Below are 12,935 nucleotides of genomic sequence, written 5' to 3'. Positions count from 1 at the left end.
TTGTCTCAAAAGAAAGTTACTAGGTATTACAAAGATGACTGGATACTAAAAATCATATTTTTTTGAGCTAGATCAGAATACTTTTCTTATATTTAATGTTTCAGTGATCAAGACCTCATATGTTACTAATACAACCAATAATTTTAAATATTGCTATAGCTACTGATCCTGTATACACAAAAGTGTATGTGCTTATGTGGGGATTTTTGTTTTTCACAAAGACTTTTTCAAAATGGAGGTGAAAATTTGATATAAGTTTTGATTATTGACCTTATGTAGAACTTGCTGTGTACTTTGGTTGTCAGTGGTCCCCCATTTTCTGTAAAATATTTACCACAATCTGTAATTTGGTCAAATATGCTTGATTATCTTACCTCCTAAAGTTTTCTTTAGTACTAAACAGTTGTAAACAGCACATTGTTTAGTTGTAAACACCACTCTTCTTATTTTTAACAGGAAGACAGTGATCCAGCAGTTCACGAAAGCCTTAGTATAGAAAATACGTTATGGGCAAGCACTGTTGTTGCTTCAGGTAAGTGCAATATCAAATCTGATAATATATCTAAAAACTCATCTGTGGAACTGTATTATTATTTTACAATGTATAATATTAATGGCTTTTGAAAATCTTTGTCTGTTTCAGGCTATTAATCTCTTGTTTCCCTCTTGTCTGCCTTCCCATTGGTTTCCTCATGCTACTGAGATTTTCATATCTTTTTAATCCTCCTTAGTAAGTTTTTATACTCAAATCTTGTGGTGTCAGTAGTGTTGTCATTTGTATCCCACTAAAGCTATTGATCTTTTTTCCTTTAATTAAAACTTCAGGTTGTAAAGTGTTCTGTTCAGCTTGCTGTGGATAGGGTCTTGCTGAAAAGCAGGCATGTTTTTGCATGTGGTAATAGATTTTCTTTTATGTAGACTCCACGATGAAGCTAAAGCTTGCTTAAAATCTTTTATCAGGTAAATACTAATCAGAAAGTATTAATCGGTTACAAGGTTACATAATTTTAAAACAACGTAGTCTAGATATTACTAACGTTTCATATGTCTCTCAAATATTATAAGGAGTTCGTATTAGCTAGATGCTGCATTTGGACACTGAGCCATTGCAACATTTTTTAAACAGGAGAAATTGGTTTTCTTTAATTTTTGCTGAGTGTAATAAGACAGAAGGACTGTAGGAAGAAAAAAAGGGCCATGGTTATTCTTATGTACAAAAACTGAAAATAAGGAATTTGGGAAGAGGAACTAGGATTTAAGACCAAGAATTGAAACAGTGGAAAGCATCTTTCAAGTGGAGGAGTATAGAAGGGAAGGAAGGAATTAAAGAGGAGAAGGAGAAAAAAAAGGGGTGTCCACCAAACTTGCAAGGAAAAGCCTTCATAGTAAGGTCTAACTTTATACACTGTTGAGGAAAATACCAGATTAGGATCATGCTGGAGTGTTGTGGGAAAGAGATCATGTTTAAGGAGCTGGCAAAGGAATCTGGGACAGAGTGCTCCTTTCCCGAGTCTGTATAGATAGTCATACATGTACCCTTTGGTGCTCAGTGTTGCTTGGTTCCGTTGCACAGGGAAACTATTCTCTCTGTAATGATAACAGACTTGATTTTTCAAAACCAAGCAAATGTCAGAAAAAGTGTAATATTTCTACAGTTTTTAGAGTCTTCTTAGTAGGGTCTGTCTGACAAGTTATGTTAATTAATTCCTTACAGCATTAAGATGACAAAAATGACCAATTATTGATTGTACTAACATAAAACCATTTCAGGTCACTTGAAAAAAGAATTAATATAAAATTTTGATTGTGCTAGAAAGTGAGATACATAGTAGTAAAAATCTAAATAGTAGTAAAAATCTGAATTATCATCACTAAATACATATGTCTTTTAAATAATGAAAGCCAGTTTTTGTATACCTTCCAGTAAAAACCAACTAAAAGATCATTGGGACTGGAGAATTATTTTTATGTGTTACTGAAAAGGAGAATACTTTTATATGGAATTCTATCAATGTAATAAATGGGGTGAAGTAGATGTTACGTTGTGATAGGTGACAGAACTAGCAGGCAATTTGTATATGATATATTCAACACTGTTGTACTAATTTTTTTATTTCTTGTGAAGGGCAGTTATTTAAGCTGTGTTAACTTCTGGAAAAAAAAATGAGACAACTTTCAGTTCAAATGCAAGTCTTTAACCAGTTACTTTTAAATTATTGTTTCAATTGAAAAGAAGGAAATCTTGTAGTCACTTTTATGGATGTTATTAAAGAAGATATAAATATCCTTTATAACCATTTTTTCATAACTACTTGACACCTCTGTTTTACTTTGTTTTTCAGGAACTGTAATTGGTGTTGTCATCTACACGGGGAAAGAAACTCGAAGTGTAATGAATACATCCAATCCAAAAAACAAGGTCAGTTAGCCCTATTGTGTGATTTCCTACTTTTATTTTCATAAAAATTGTAGATGTACCTAAAACAAGAGACTTGCAAGCTCTAATATTTGTGTGTGCTGAATTGACTTGCACTTGGTTTAAGAAGTGAATTCTGCCTCATTCTCATTTCAGAAGTAAAATCATTCTTCCTTTAACTAGGCCTGTTACAGGTACTAATGAAAACGTTTTTCTTCAAACTGTAAATGTACATCCTTAAACTTCTATATCTCTGCCTCACAGCTAATTATTAACTCTCTAACTTCCCTCAAACTTTTTTACTGTAAAATATTTGGCCAAAATTAATTTGTATTTTAAAGAACGTTTGTAACAGACTACTAAAGTTTATGCAGACTCCCAGAGGAGGTAGAGATAACTGAGTTTCAGTCAGTACCCAGAATGCTTTTCCAGGGGGTTTTGTCAGCAATGAAAAAATCTTCAAGAGATTTGTCTTTTTGAAAATAACAGAAGTTTGACTGCTTCCCTTTGTACAAGGTTCTTTCAGTTCGAAGCAGTGGAAATAACTCTCCATTTCATCAACAATGTTTCTAATATGAGTCAGGCGAGGGGTGGGTCAGTTATAAAGATACAAAACTTGAGTTGTAGGCTGTATCTTTTAATCTAGACTTGTATTTAGTAAGATACTTAATTATATTAAGAAAGAGAAAAATTCTTGCAATAGGCTTAAAAAAATCAGTTGTGATGGGTTGCCATTTTCACGCCATTCATAGTAAGTTGCAACGAGTAGGAACATCAAGAATGAAATGATAATACAAATTGCTTGAAGCAGTTATGGCAGTTCCCCTAAGTGTATTGATTTGTGTTTCTAATAGAGATATTTCAAAATATCTCATTGACAGACACAGTTGATATGTACCATTATGTTTATTAAAGTGGCCTTCTATTATTTAGATAATTGTAATGTACGTTTTAAAATATTAGAGTAAAATGGAAGCACAATGTTTATGGTTCATAATTACTTTTCTATCTGATACAAAGTAACAGATAGAAAAGTAACAGGCCTTTAGTAACAAATCTTTCCTTAAGAATTCTGAACATCTTTAGACTAATAAATAATACAGCTGTTTAAAACGAAATTATATAATATAGTAAATTGATAAGGCAGTATGTATAAATATAACATGGTTTACTCAAATTCAACAGATTCTGGAGGTGTACTAAATGTAAATGCTTGTTACAATTTTTCATATGAATATTTAAAACTGAAAAGTATGATAAAGGGTACCAGTATTTACCAATATTTTCAAAATTGCTCTTAGTATTAAAATAGTTGTTCTAAGTTTTCATCTGCAAAACATTAAGGAGCAGATAAACCTGCAATACAGAGCACCAATAGTATATTGACAAGGTGGAGCATGGTCTTGACCATTATGACGATAACCTTTGTTTTCATAATACCTTAATATTACAGTTGCTAATAATTTTAAGCTGTTACCTTCAAAGAGAATGTAAATAAAATTTAAATTTTCGTGAAGCACTAAAGAAGCAAAATGTTCTTTGTGTACATGTACACACATACACAAATTCCAATATCATCTGGCATATATTGTAGTATCCGTTTGAGAACAATTAGAAATCATGCTATTAAATAGCATTTTGTCTGCCACTGATGAGACAGGTGATGCTTGTATAACTAAACTCTTGTTCATTTTCCAAAGGACTTTTGAGGAATCACTGTAATATTTAAATGTGCAATATTCCAAATACATATTAATTTGTTTCTCAGAGATTATCAGTTCTTTGTACCATATTTAGCTGCTAGGTATCTAGTAAACTTGAGGAATTATATTTAATATAGTATATGTAAAATGGCCTGCTTTAAATTTTTCTGTCTTGTTAGTTGTCCTATTGAATATTCCAAAATTTCTGAAATTTACTTTATAGTGAACAGGTGAAGACTTTCTCTAGAGCCTGTTTTCTACATCAGTTGCATCCATTGTGTGTCAACTGTCTTTCACATTAGTCTGTAAATGTGTAAATTAATCTTTTATGTACCAGTTGCTCAACAATGGTATTGGTGAGGATTTTTTTCTTCTGTAAACACAGTATCCTTATTTAAAGCAGAAGTCTACAAGTGTGATTAATAACAAAGGATTTGGGAACTGAAAGCAGTAGAACGCTTACTGCCATCACAAATGAGTAACTGATAAAAAAAAAATGTATGTCATTATAAAGAATAATTACCAACATTTTATAACATGCATTTTTAATTCTACCTTTCTATGGAGTTAACATTCTGTCTACATCTTCTACCATGGGGTGAGATCCGTTTGCATACTTCTGTAACATATGACACTGCCTATAGGTAATATTCTGTCCTAGTTAGACTTGCAGCAGGTAGCGGTACAAGCAGAATGGTAGAAGTCAGCTCTCTCTTTCTCCATGTATTCAGGGAAGGAACTCTGTTTTCTCAACACTGATTATAATGTTTGTCTGGTGGATTAGGTATGTAGGATTCGGGGCCAGAAGGAGGGAAAAAGGAGTCTAAAACAGTCTCTGATATTAGAAGAGTTAATGCAGTTGAGAGATTAGAGGTGCAAACATTTAAAAATAAATAGATAAATAATTTGCACCTAATTGTTCCTGAAACCAAATTTAAATTATTTGGCAATTGTGGTATTACTTATAAGTCCAGAGGAAATAATTCTGCATTTTCTTCTTTAAAGAATATTTAAATAGTATAGAATATAAGATAATTGTTCCAAATACTGTTTTTTAACTCTTTTTAAATGTCAGGCTCTCTCTTTGTTGCTCTTCAGAAAAAAATGAAAATAATTCTCTAGAGATTTTGTTGTAAAATATGTTACGTTCCTGTTGTTGTGTTCCTTCATTTTTTTTCTGGCCTTTTATCCTGCAAGAGTAATGATAACAGACCTGATTTTTCAGCTCTGGTAGAAAGCTACCATAGCTTTGGGAGGAAGCAAACATTGAAATCTAGGATTCTCCATTTACATTGCCATATAGAAATTTCTGTGGCAAGATACCCACAGACAGTATTCTTTCATTATTTCTATCTTCATTGAAATATTATTTGTAAGACAGTTGCTTCAGTTGTGTTTCTTACAGGAGTATAACATTACTGTTGTACTTTGTGCTATGAGCTGGATATTTCTAATGGCAATTTTTCATTTTCTTCCTTAAGGATAGAAGGCAGTATTAAAATTTAGAGATTCAGACCTGCTCTATAACCACTGAGCAGAAGACTGAAATAAGTTTAAGCAAACTTACATGTCATAAACTGTGAAATATATGGACCTGTTCATGCATGTGTTTTATCTGTATGTTAAAGTTAGAAGGATTTATTGTGTTTGTTGAAGTATTTAGTCATTCAAGCAACAATTTTCTTAACTTAAAGTCAACACTTTGTTGTTTTATTACAATTATAAAAATAGTTTCATTGCCTAAGGATGCAGACATGGTCTGAAAAACAAAGATAGAAGAGAATTTTCATAATGGATCAGTTTAATATGGTTTTAATTCCAAACAATATAAAGAAAAATGATTTCTGGCAAGGCTTAATTTCAGTCTAAAATGATAAATGTTTTGTGCTTTAGATAAATGTAGAAATGGTAACATCAACATTGTTATAGTGTAATGGCTATATGCATTCTACCTCATTGACAGTCACATCAGCTTACTCAGGAATGCAGTTCCAGCCTGTTTAAGAAATAAACAACAAAAAAAGAAGAAGAAGGAAAAAAAAAAGAAAAGCAAACAAACAACCGAATTGTGCTCTTCAAAATGCCATAACCAGTAATCAGTCCAATTTGGGTAGATATTCTTAAACCTCAGCTATCTGGATGAAGTTGGACTTGTCAGTGATAAAGGTCATTTATGGGACATTAACCAAGAGAGAAATTAGCAAACTTAAGGTTGTTTATTTATTTAGTCTGGCATTTTGCACTGTTCTCTCGTTCTTACCTATTTAAAGGGTGGAATAGTTTTTGCTATCTAAATTTAAAATTTCTCTTCCAGTTTGGTCTTCATAGAAAGTAAGATTGTTAGCACATCTGCTCTGCAAAGATGACCTTTTCATCAGTGGAAACAGATTTTGAGAGTAAAGTTAAAAAAACAAAACAAACAAACAAACAAACAAACAAAAAACACTATTCAGAGGAAGAAATTTGAAAAGGCATTTGAAAAGGTACTAAGATTGAAATACTAAAATGACTTGGTCTATGTAATATAATTTTAGATTTTGGATTTTTAGAATGTACACTGGAATGCATCAAAATGAGTAGAAACTATGTTAAAGAGTTACTGAGAAATAAGCAGTGTCTGTAAAGAAGGTATAGCAAGTAATCTGACTACTGCACTACTACAAAATAGTTTTTATATTGCTAATCCTTAGTGCATTCAAAGCACTTTTTTTCCTTTGCCTTATATTATGGAGCCTACATTTGCTGTTAGGTCTTAACACCAGCCACAAAACTTAGTAGTAACTTGCCATGTTCTTTAAATAGTAATATTGTTTTTTTAACCTAATTGTTAGCTAGCCTGAAAGCTAAAAGCCATATATCTTGTGACTGTTTTTAATACAAATCAAAAATATGAGAACTCATGTTTTTCCCTTCTGTGATTGTTGTTGTTGCCCTTGTTGTGTGTTTTATTTAAGTCAACAGTGTGAGTGAAGAAAGTGCTCCATGAAGTCCCCTGACAGATAACACAAACAAGAGTTTGCTGTTATCTAGGGTTTGCTGTTACCTAGGCTTCAGAAGAGCCATAGAAACAGTGACTTTATTCTGCTGCTACACTGTTGTATAGGAGCCCAGTAACTTTGTTTGCATGTTTTAATTATTAGATTGGAAATTCAATGTTGTTCATAGTCTTGCTATAGTTGTGTACAAGTAGAGACAAACATAAAAGCAGAAACTTCTTTAAAAAGTGTTACGTGTCTCTTAATGACAAATTTCAAGGATTTATAAGCAGAAAAAAAGGGCTTGTATAGTACTTTTTTATTGGAGTATGGGCTGCTTTGCTTAATCCTCCTAAGTCTTCTTTGTATGGGATAAAATTGGGAAAGCTGTCTCCTGCAAATAGTAGGTAGTCCCCAAATAGTGTTTGTGCTCCCTCTGCTCAGAGCTTCAGTCTGAGAAAGTACTCGAGCACCAGATTCCTGATAAGTATAAGAATACCCTTTTTGCACTAAGGGAGAATTGCTGGGATTAGGCCATGAAGGAAATGCATGAAATATAATACTAGTGCTTTTCTCTCTCTGTGCTCTCATCTGAGCAAAAGAAAGGGATAAAGCAAAAGATATGAGTTAGAGGAGGGGGAAACTCCGTGTGTAACAGTTAGCGTAGTGACTACTGAACAGCTCACCCACCCCTAAAGGCCAAAGTGTCTAGGTGTCTAGGTGAGGTGGATGGAACAGTGTTAGATGAGGAGGACAAAAGGCCTCTTTTCTAAAAAGATTGGAAAGGAATGGCTGAACAGCAGAGCAGTCATGCTTGTTTTTCCCAAATGTGGATTAGAACATAGCAATATTAAGGCTTGGAACCTGTCAGTAATGTTTCTAAAACAGGAGCAAAATTTTTGTGACCCTCACTCTCAGCCAGAAATAATGTATCTCACTGCTGTCATTGCCAGTAACTCCATTATCTGAAATAGCAAAGGTGTGGAACCAGGTATTTCGATCATCAGATGACTAGTATGAAAAAAGTATAGCTCCACATTGTAGAAATGAAGTTTTCATTTATATATAGACAGCTGGAAGAATGCTGCATTTATATTAAAAAACATGAATTACTTAAAAAAAATAAAAAAATTAACACTGCATTAGAACAGTATGAAAAATCTTAAGAGATTTTTCTCTTAAGAGACCAAAGACTCAGTGAAGACTGAAAGTCTTGATTAGAGCCTTTGAGTACATGGGTGGTCAGAATTCACTTAATGCAAACTAGCATGTCACGGATCTTTTACACTACAATAGAACAGTTCAGTTGGAAGGGACCTACAGAGGCCATTGAGTCCAACTGCCTGACCATTTCAGGGATAACCAAGAGTTAAAGTATATTAATGAGAGCATTGTCCAAATGCCCTTTGAACAATGACAGGCATGGGATATCAACCACCTCTCTAGGAAGCTTGTTGCAGTATTTCACCACCTTCATGGTAAAGAAATTTTTCATAATGTCCATTCTATACCTCACCAGGTGCATCGTTGTGCTGTTTGCAGGTGTTGGTTACCAGGAAGAAGAGATCAGCACCTCCCTCTTCATTTCCCTTCCTCAGGGATCTGTAGAGAGCAGTGAGGTCACCTCTTAACCTTCTTTTCTCCAAACTAGACAACCCAAGTGTCCTCAGCTTCTCCTCATAGGACGTACCTTCCAGCCATTTTACCACCTTTGTAAAAGTATCCTCTGGATACTTTTAAGTATTTTAACATCCTTTTTATATTGTGGAGACCTTGGCTGCCAGGGAATGCTGTTAACACATATAGACCCTACTGTAAACCAGCACCCTTAGATCCTTTACTACAGGGCTGTTCTCTGATCACTTGTCTCCCAGTCTATACCTGTGACCTGCATTACTCTGTCCCTGGTACAGAATCTGGCATTTAGCTTTGTGCCACTGATGATTGTCCAGATTATCCTTCTGCAAGGCCTCTTATCCCTCCAGGTAGTCAACAGCACCTTCCAGTTTAATATTGTCGATAGACTTGCTAAGGATGTGTTCAACTGCTGCAACCAGATCATGGATAAAAACAATGAACAGAACCGACCCTAGAACTAAGAACCTGGGAACACCACTAATGACAAGCTGCCAGCCAGATGTAGCCCTATTCACTGCAACTATTTGAGCTCTACCATTCAGTCAGTTCATCACACGGTGTAAAATATACCTGTTAACTCACAGTTAGACTATTTGTTCAGAAGGATGCTGTGAGGGACTGTATCAAAAGCCTTACTAACATCCAGAAAGATTACATCTACCACCTACCTTCCTTTCATCCACTAAAGAGAGAACTTCATTGTAGAAGTTCATAAAATTACTAAGGCAGGACTTTCACTTGATGAACCTGTGTTAACTATTCCTGATAATTTCTTTGTTCTTTAAATTCCTTTCAGCAGCACTCAGGATAATAGTCTCCATAATGTCCAGGTACCGAGGTTAGACTAAGAGGTCTATAGTTTCCTGGGTTGTCTTTCATGCCCTTCTAGTAGATAGCTATAATGTTGGCTAACTTCCAGTCAGGGGGACTTCCCAAGACATTTGGTAAAATGTTTAGAAAGCTCCAGCTATAACATCTGCTTATTCCTTAGCAGTGTATTTTTTATAGTTGTCTCCTTTACCTTCCATAAGTAATAAAAGGGTAATAATACAAACAGGAAACCAAGGCACACAAGATCAGAGGAAACAAAAAATAAGTAAATGACTGTGTTTGAGGTATTGGACTTCACTTTTCATGAAACTTTGTGTTATGTCTGAAATTCATAGTCAACAATTATAGTTGGAAGCATGCATGGGATGATGCCTGTAGCCTTGGGGCAAACCTGGTTCTAAGGTATACACTTTGGCACACAGAAAATAATTTCATCATCACTTGCCTATCTACTTTGCTGTTGTATCACTGGGACAGAGAATAAGTTGTTGTTCCATGTTGTGACCTGGTATCAGTTCACAAGTTAAAGTCCCAGAATAACTTGTGCCCTAACTTCCAATTTGTTCTGAAAGCAACAATTAAACATGTTGTGCAATTGGTGTGCTAAGTCATGTGATAGATCTTTTCTGGCTACCTATAATTTTGTAGTGAAGCACATAGCGTGGTGCAGTGCATTGCTTTACACCCTCAGAGTCACTCAACCTCACTGCTGCTGAAGTACTGAAATGAACAGTTGTCTTTTATACTGCCAGTGGTACTTTGCTACTTGGAACACAGATATTGAACACTTCTCCATAATTTTGTTTACAATCCTACAGCAAGGAAAATTATGTGCAACAATATACAACTTAATTCTAAACAAAATAATCGTTACAGAACTGGGGAACGCTCTAATGGCAATTGAACATCTTTGATCATTGATACTATCACTGAATGATACAATGTTGCTCTTAGCTAGTGAAAATTCCAGCAATCCAGCTACTATTGTTTTTCTCTGTATATTAAGCAATGCAGCCAGTATTCTTCAAAAAGTTATAGGGTCAAAAGTAATGGGCTCAAGCTCAGAAGAAGAATGCATCCTACATTAGCTTTCATAAGTTTTGATCCCTTAGAAGATATGAACTTCTAAAACTGTGCAGTTACTACTATCCAACTTTGAAAGCTACTTGGAATGGAATCTTGTTTCAGGTGTGTGTATGTGTGTGTATACATATACACATATATACATCTAACTTTTCTGAGATTATCTGGGTAGCTAGATATCTTCGTTTACAAAATAATACTGGGAGGAGAGAGAGGGGACAAGCAATAGCATGGCTTTTTGATAGTTAGAATTCTAACATCACTGTGGATAAATTTCTGGGTTTACCATGTATTTTAGAGTTACTGACAAACTGATCCATTGATTTCACTAAGCCTAAGACTTTATTACTGGCTGTAAAATTCCTACAACGTTAAATTCATGACGATACAGGAAAATAAAAATTACATGTTCCAGTACGGAAAGCCATATCTGACTTGGAATCCTATATTTTCGTTGTTTTCACCAAGAATTTTACTTGATGGTGTTCTGAGATACTGCACTTCCCATTTCGGAGACGCTTATTTAAAGTTGTTTGCATTTTGTTCTGTTATAGTGAATAAGTTAAAATTCAGCTCAGTGTTACTTCACAACAGTGTTTAAGTATCAGCTGCGGAGTAACACCATTTCTGCAGCAGTTCGTACAACAGATGACTCTCACAAAACAGTCTAAGCAACTCTTTTTAAAAGTAGATTAAGTTGTGAAGTAGCAATAACTTGTTGCTTGTTCACCAGAAATAGTGTATTTTACCTGCAGCAAATGAGGCTAAAATGGATATTTTTTGTTAAAATATATAAACCATTTGAAATGTTATCATTCTACAGAAGATAATGTGAAAGGGAGGTTTGCTGTTTAGTTGTCCCAGTGAGCTGTTAAGAGGCAGTCCATGACCATTTCCTCTCAGCTGCTGTCTCCACTGCTGCTAATCAGTTGCTGGAGTTTGCTTTTTTCGCATTTGTTGTTCTGTACAGTTTTGTTGCCTTTCAGAGTTAATCAGGCCATTGGCAGGGACAAATGGGCTCCGGCTCGCAGATGATACTCATCTGACCACTTAGAGCTGCACCACCTCCATAATGTATCACAGTATCTGTGAGGCTTTGCTGGCAGCAGTGCAAGCCAAAACAGTAACCTAAATACCGGAATCATGGAAATACACCAGAATCACGGAAATACACCGTTTACATGTTTTTCTCCATTAGGGTTATGTTCTATCTTTTTTTTTTTTCATAAGAGCAATGTAGCACAGTTGTCACTGATTTTATGTGTACATTTCTTCTTACTGAGTGAATTTTATTGGAAATTGAAACCTTTAATTGTGGAATTGTTCCACGTGATTTCCTTAGTAAAGATGCAGATTCCGATTTTACAGCTTACAGAATTTTCTGTTCTAATATCTAGAGACTGAAACAGGCTGTGGAGAAAGTCAGGTGTGCCTAATACATTTACTTAATAATTTTAACAATTAATAGAAAAAAAAAAACTATATAATTTTTATTTTTCATGCATTTCCATAACTTGACTAATTCTTTTTGTGTTTTCTGAATTAGCTCTTTTTTTTTTTTTTTTTTTTTTTTGCATGCTGGAAAGGAGTTATAAGAGAAAGCATAGAGATTGACTTTAGTGTATGTTCAAAGTATATTGGTTGTGTTGTTGGGATCTCTTTACCTAGAGCAAGTACAGAGAAATACTGTTTTCATATACAGACCTTTTTAATCACTGCGTTTAGTATCTGATGTGATTTTCTAAGTATCAGAGGCTCAGTAACTATTGTGAGTCACATGACCTGAATCTTAGTCTACAGGGATGAAAATCTAGAGGGACAGGGAAAGAAAAGTTCTATATGTATCAGGACTTAATATTTGTTTTCATATAGGCTGAACACAGTAATCATAACTAAGATTGTTTGTTTAGTTCTGGCTGTACCCTTGAAGTAACAAGTTTGTCATTCTTAACAAGTTTGATCTTTTCACTTCTTTTTTACCTCAGTTCAGAGTAAAAGCCAGTGGATAGATTTAGCATTAAAATCAACATTCAAGCTTTTACTGGATTAAAATATTGTTTTAGATTGTGGAGTAGTTTGCAAAGATTGGACTGCTCTTCATATTCTTAAAGATAATTCCCTTCCAACCATATATTTCTGGAATGTATCCCAAAACACTGTTTATACAAAACAGCGTTCAGTTTCATTTCTTTTATGATTTGAAGACATTGTGGAATCTTTTCTTAATCTCATAGTCTCCAAGGAATCTACTCAAATATTTTGTTTTATAAAAGCAAAGAAGGATGACAT

The 12,935-nt window shown here is 34.3% G+C and overlaps 1 protein-coding gene across 2 annotated transcripts in view; it reads left to right on the top strand.

Annotated features, from left to right (window-relative positions):
* Nucleotides 1–12,935, top strand: part of ATP9B (ATPase phospholipid transporting 9B (putative)) — a 163,870-nt gene that overhangs the window by 86,639 nt on the left and 64,296 nt on the right. For both annotated transcript variants that reach the window (XM_032183416.1, XM_032183415.1), the window contains exons 10-11: nucleotides 457–532; nucleotides 2,343–2,419. In XM_032183416.1, the coding sequence (XP_032039307.1) occupies nucleotides 457–532; nucleotides 2,343–2,419 (153 nt within the window). The remainder of the gene's footprint in view (nucleotides 1–456; nucleotides 533–2,342; nucleotides 2,420–12,935) is intronic.

Source organism: Aythya fuligula, chromosome 2 (genome assembly GCF_009819795.1).
Source record: "Aythya fuligula isolate bAytFul2 chromosome 2, bAytFul2.pri, whole genome shotgun sequence".
NCBI classification, from domain to species: Eukaryota; Metazoa; Chordata; class Aves; order Anseriformes; family Anatidae; genus Aythya; species Aythya fuligula.
Note: the sequence above shows the minus strand (reverse complement) of the source record. Positions and strands in the feature narration are given on the sequence as shown.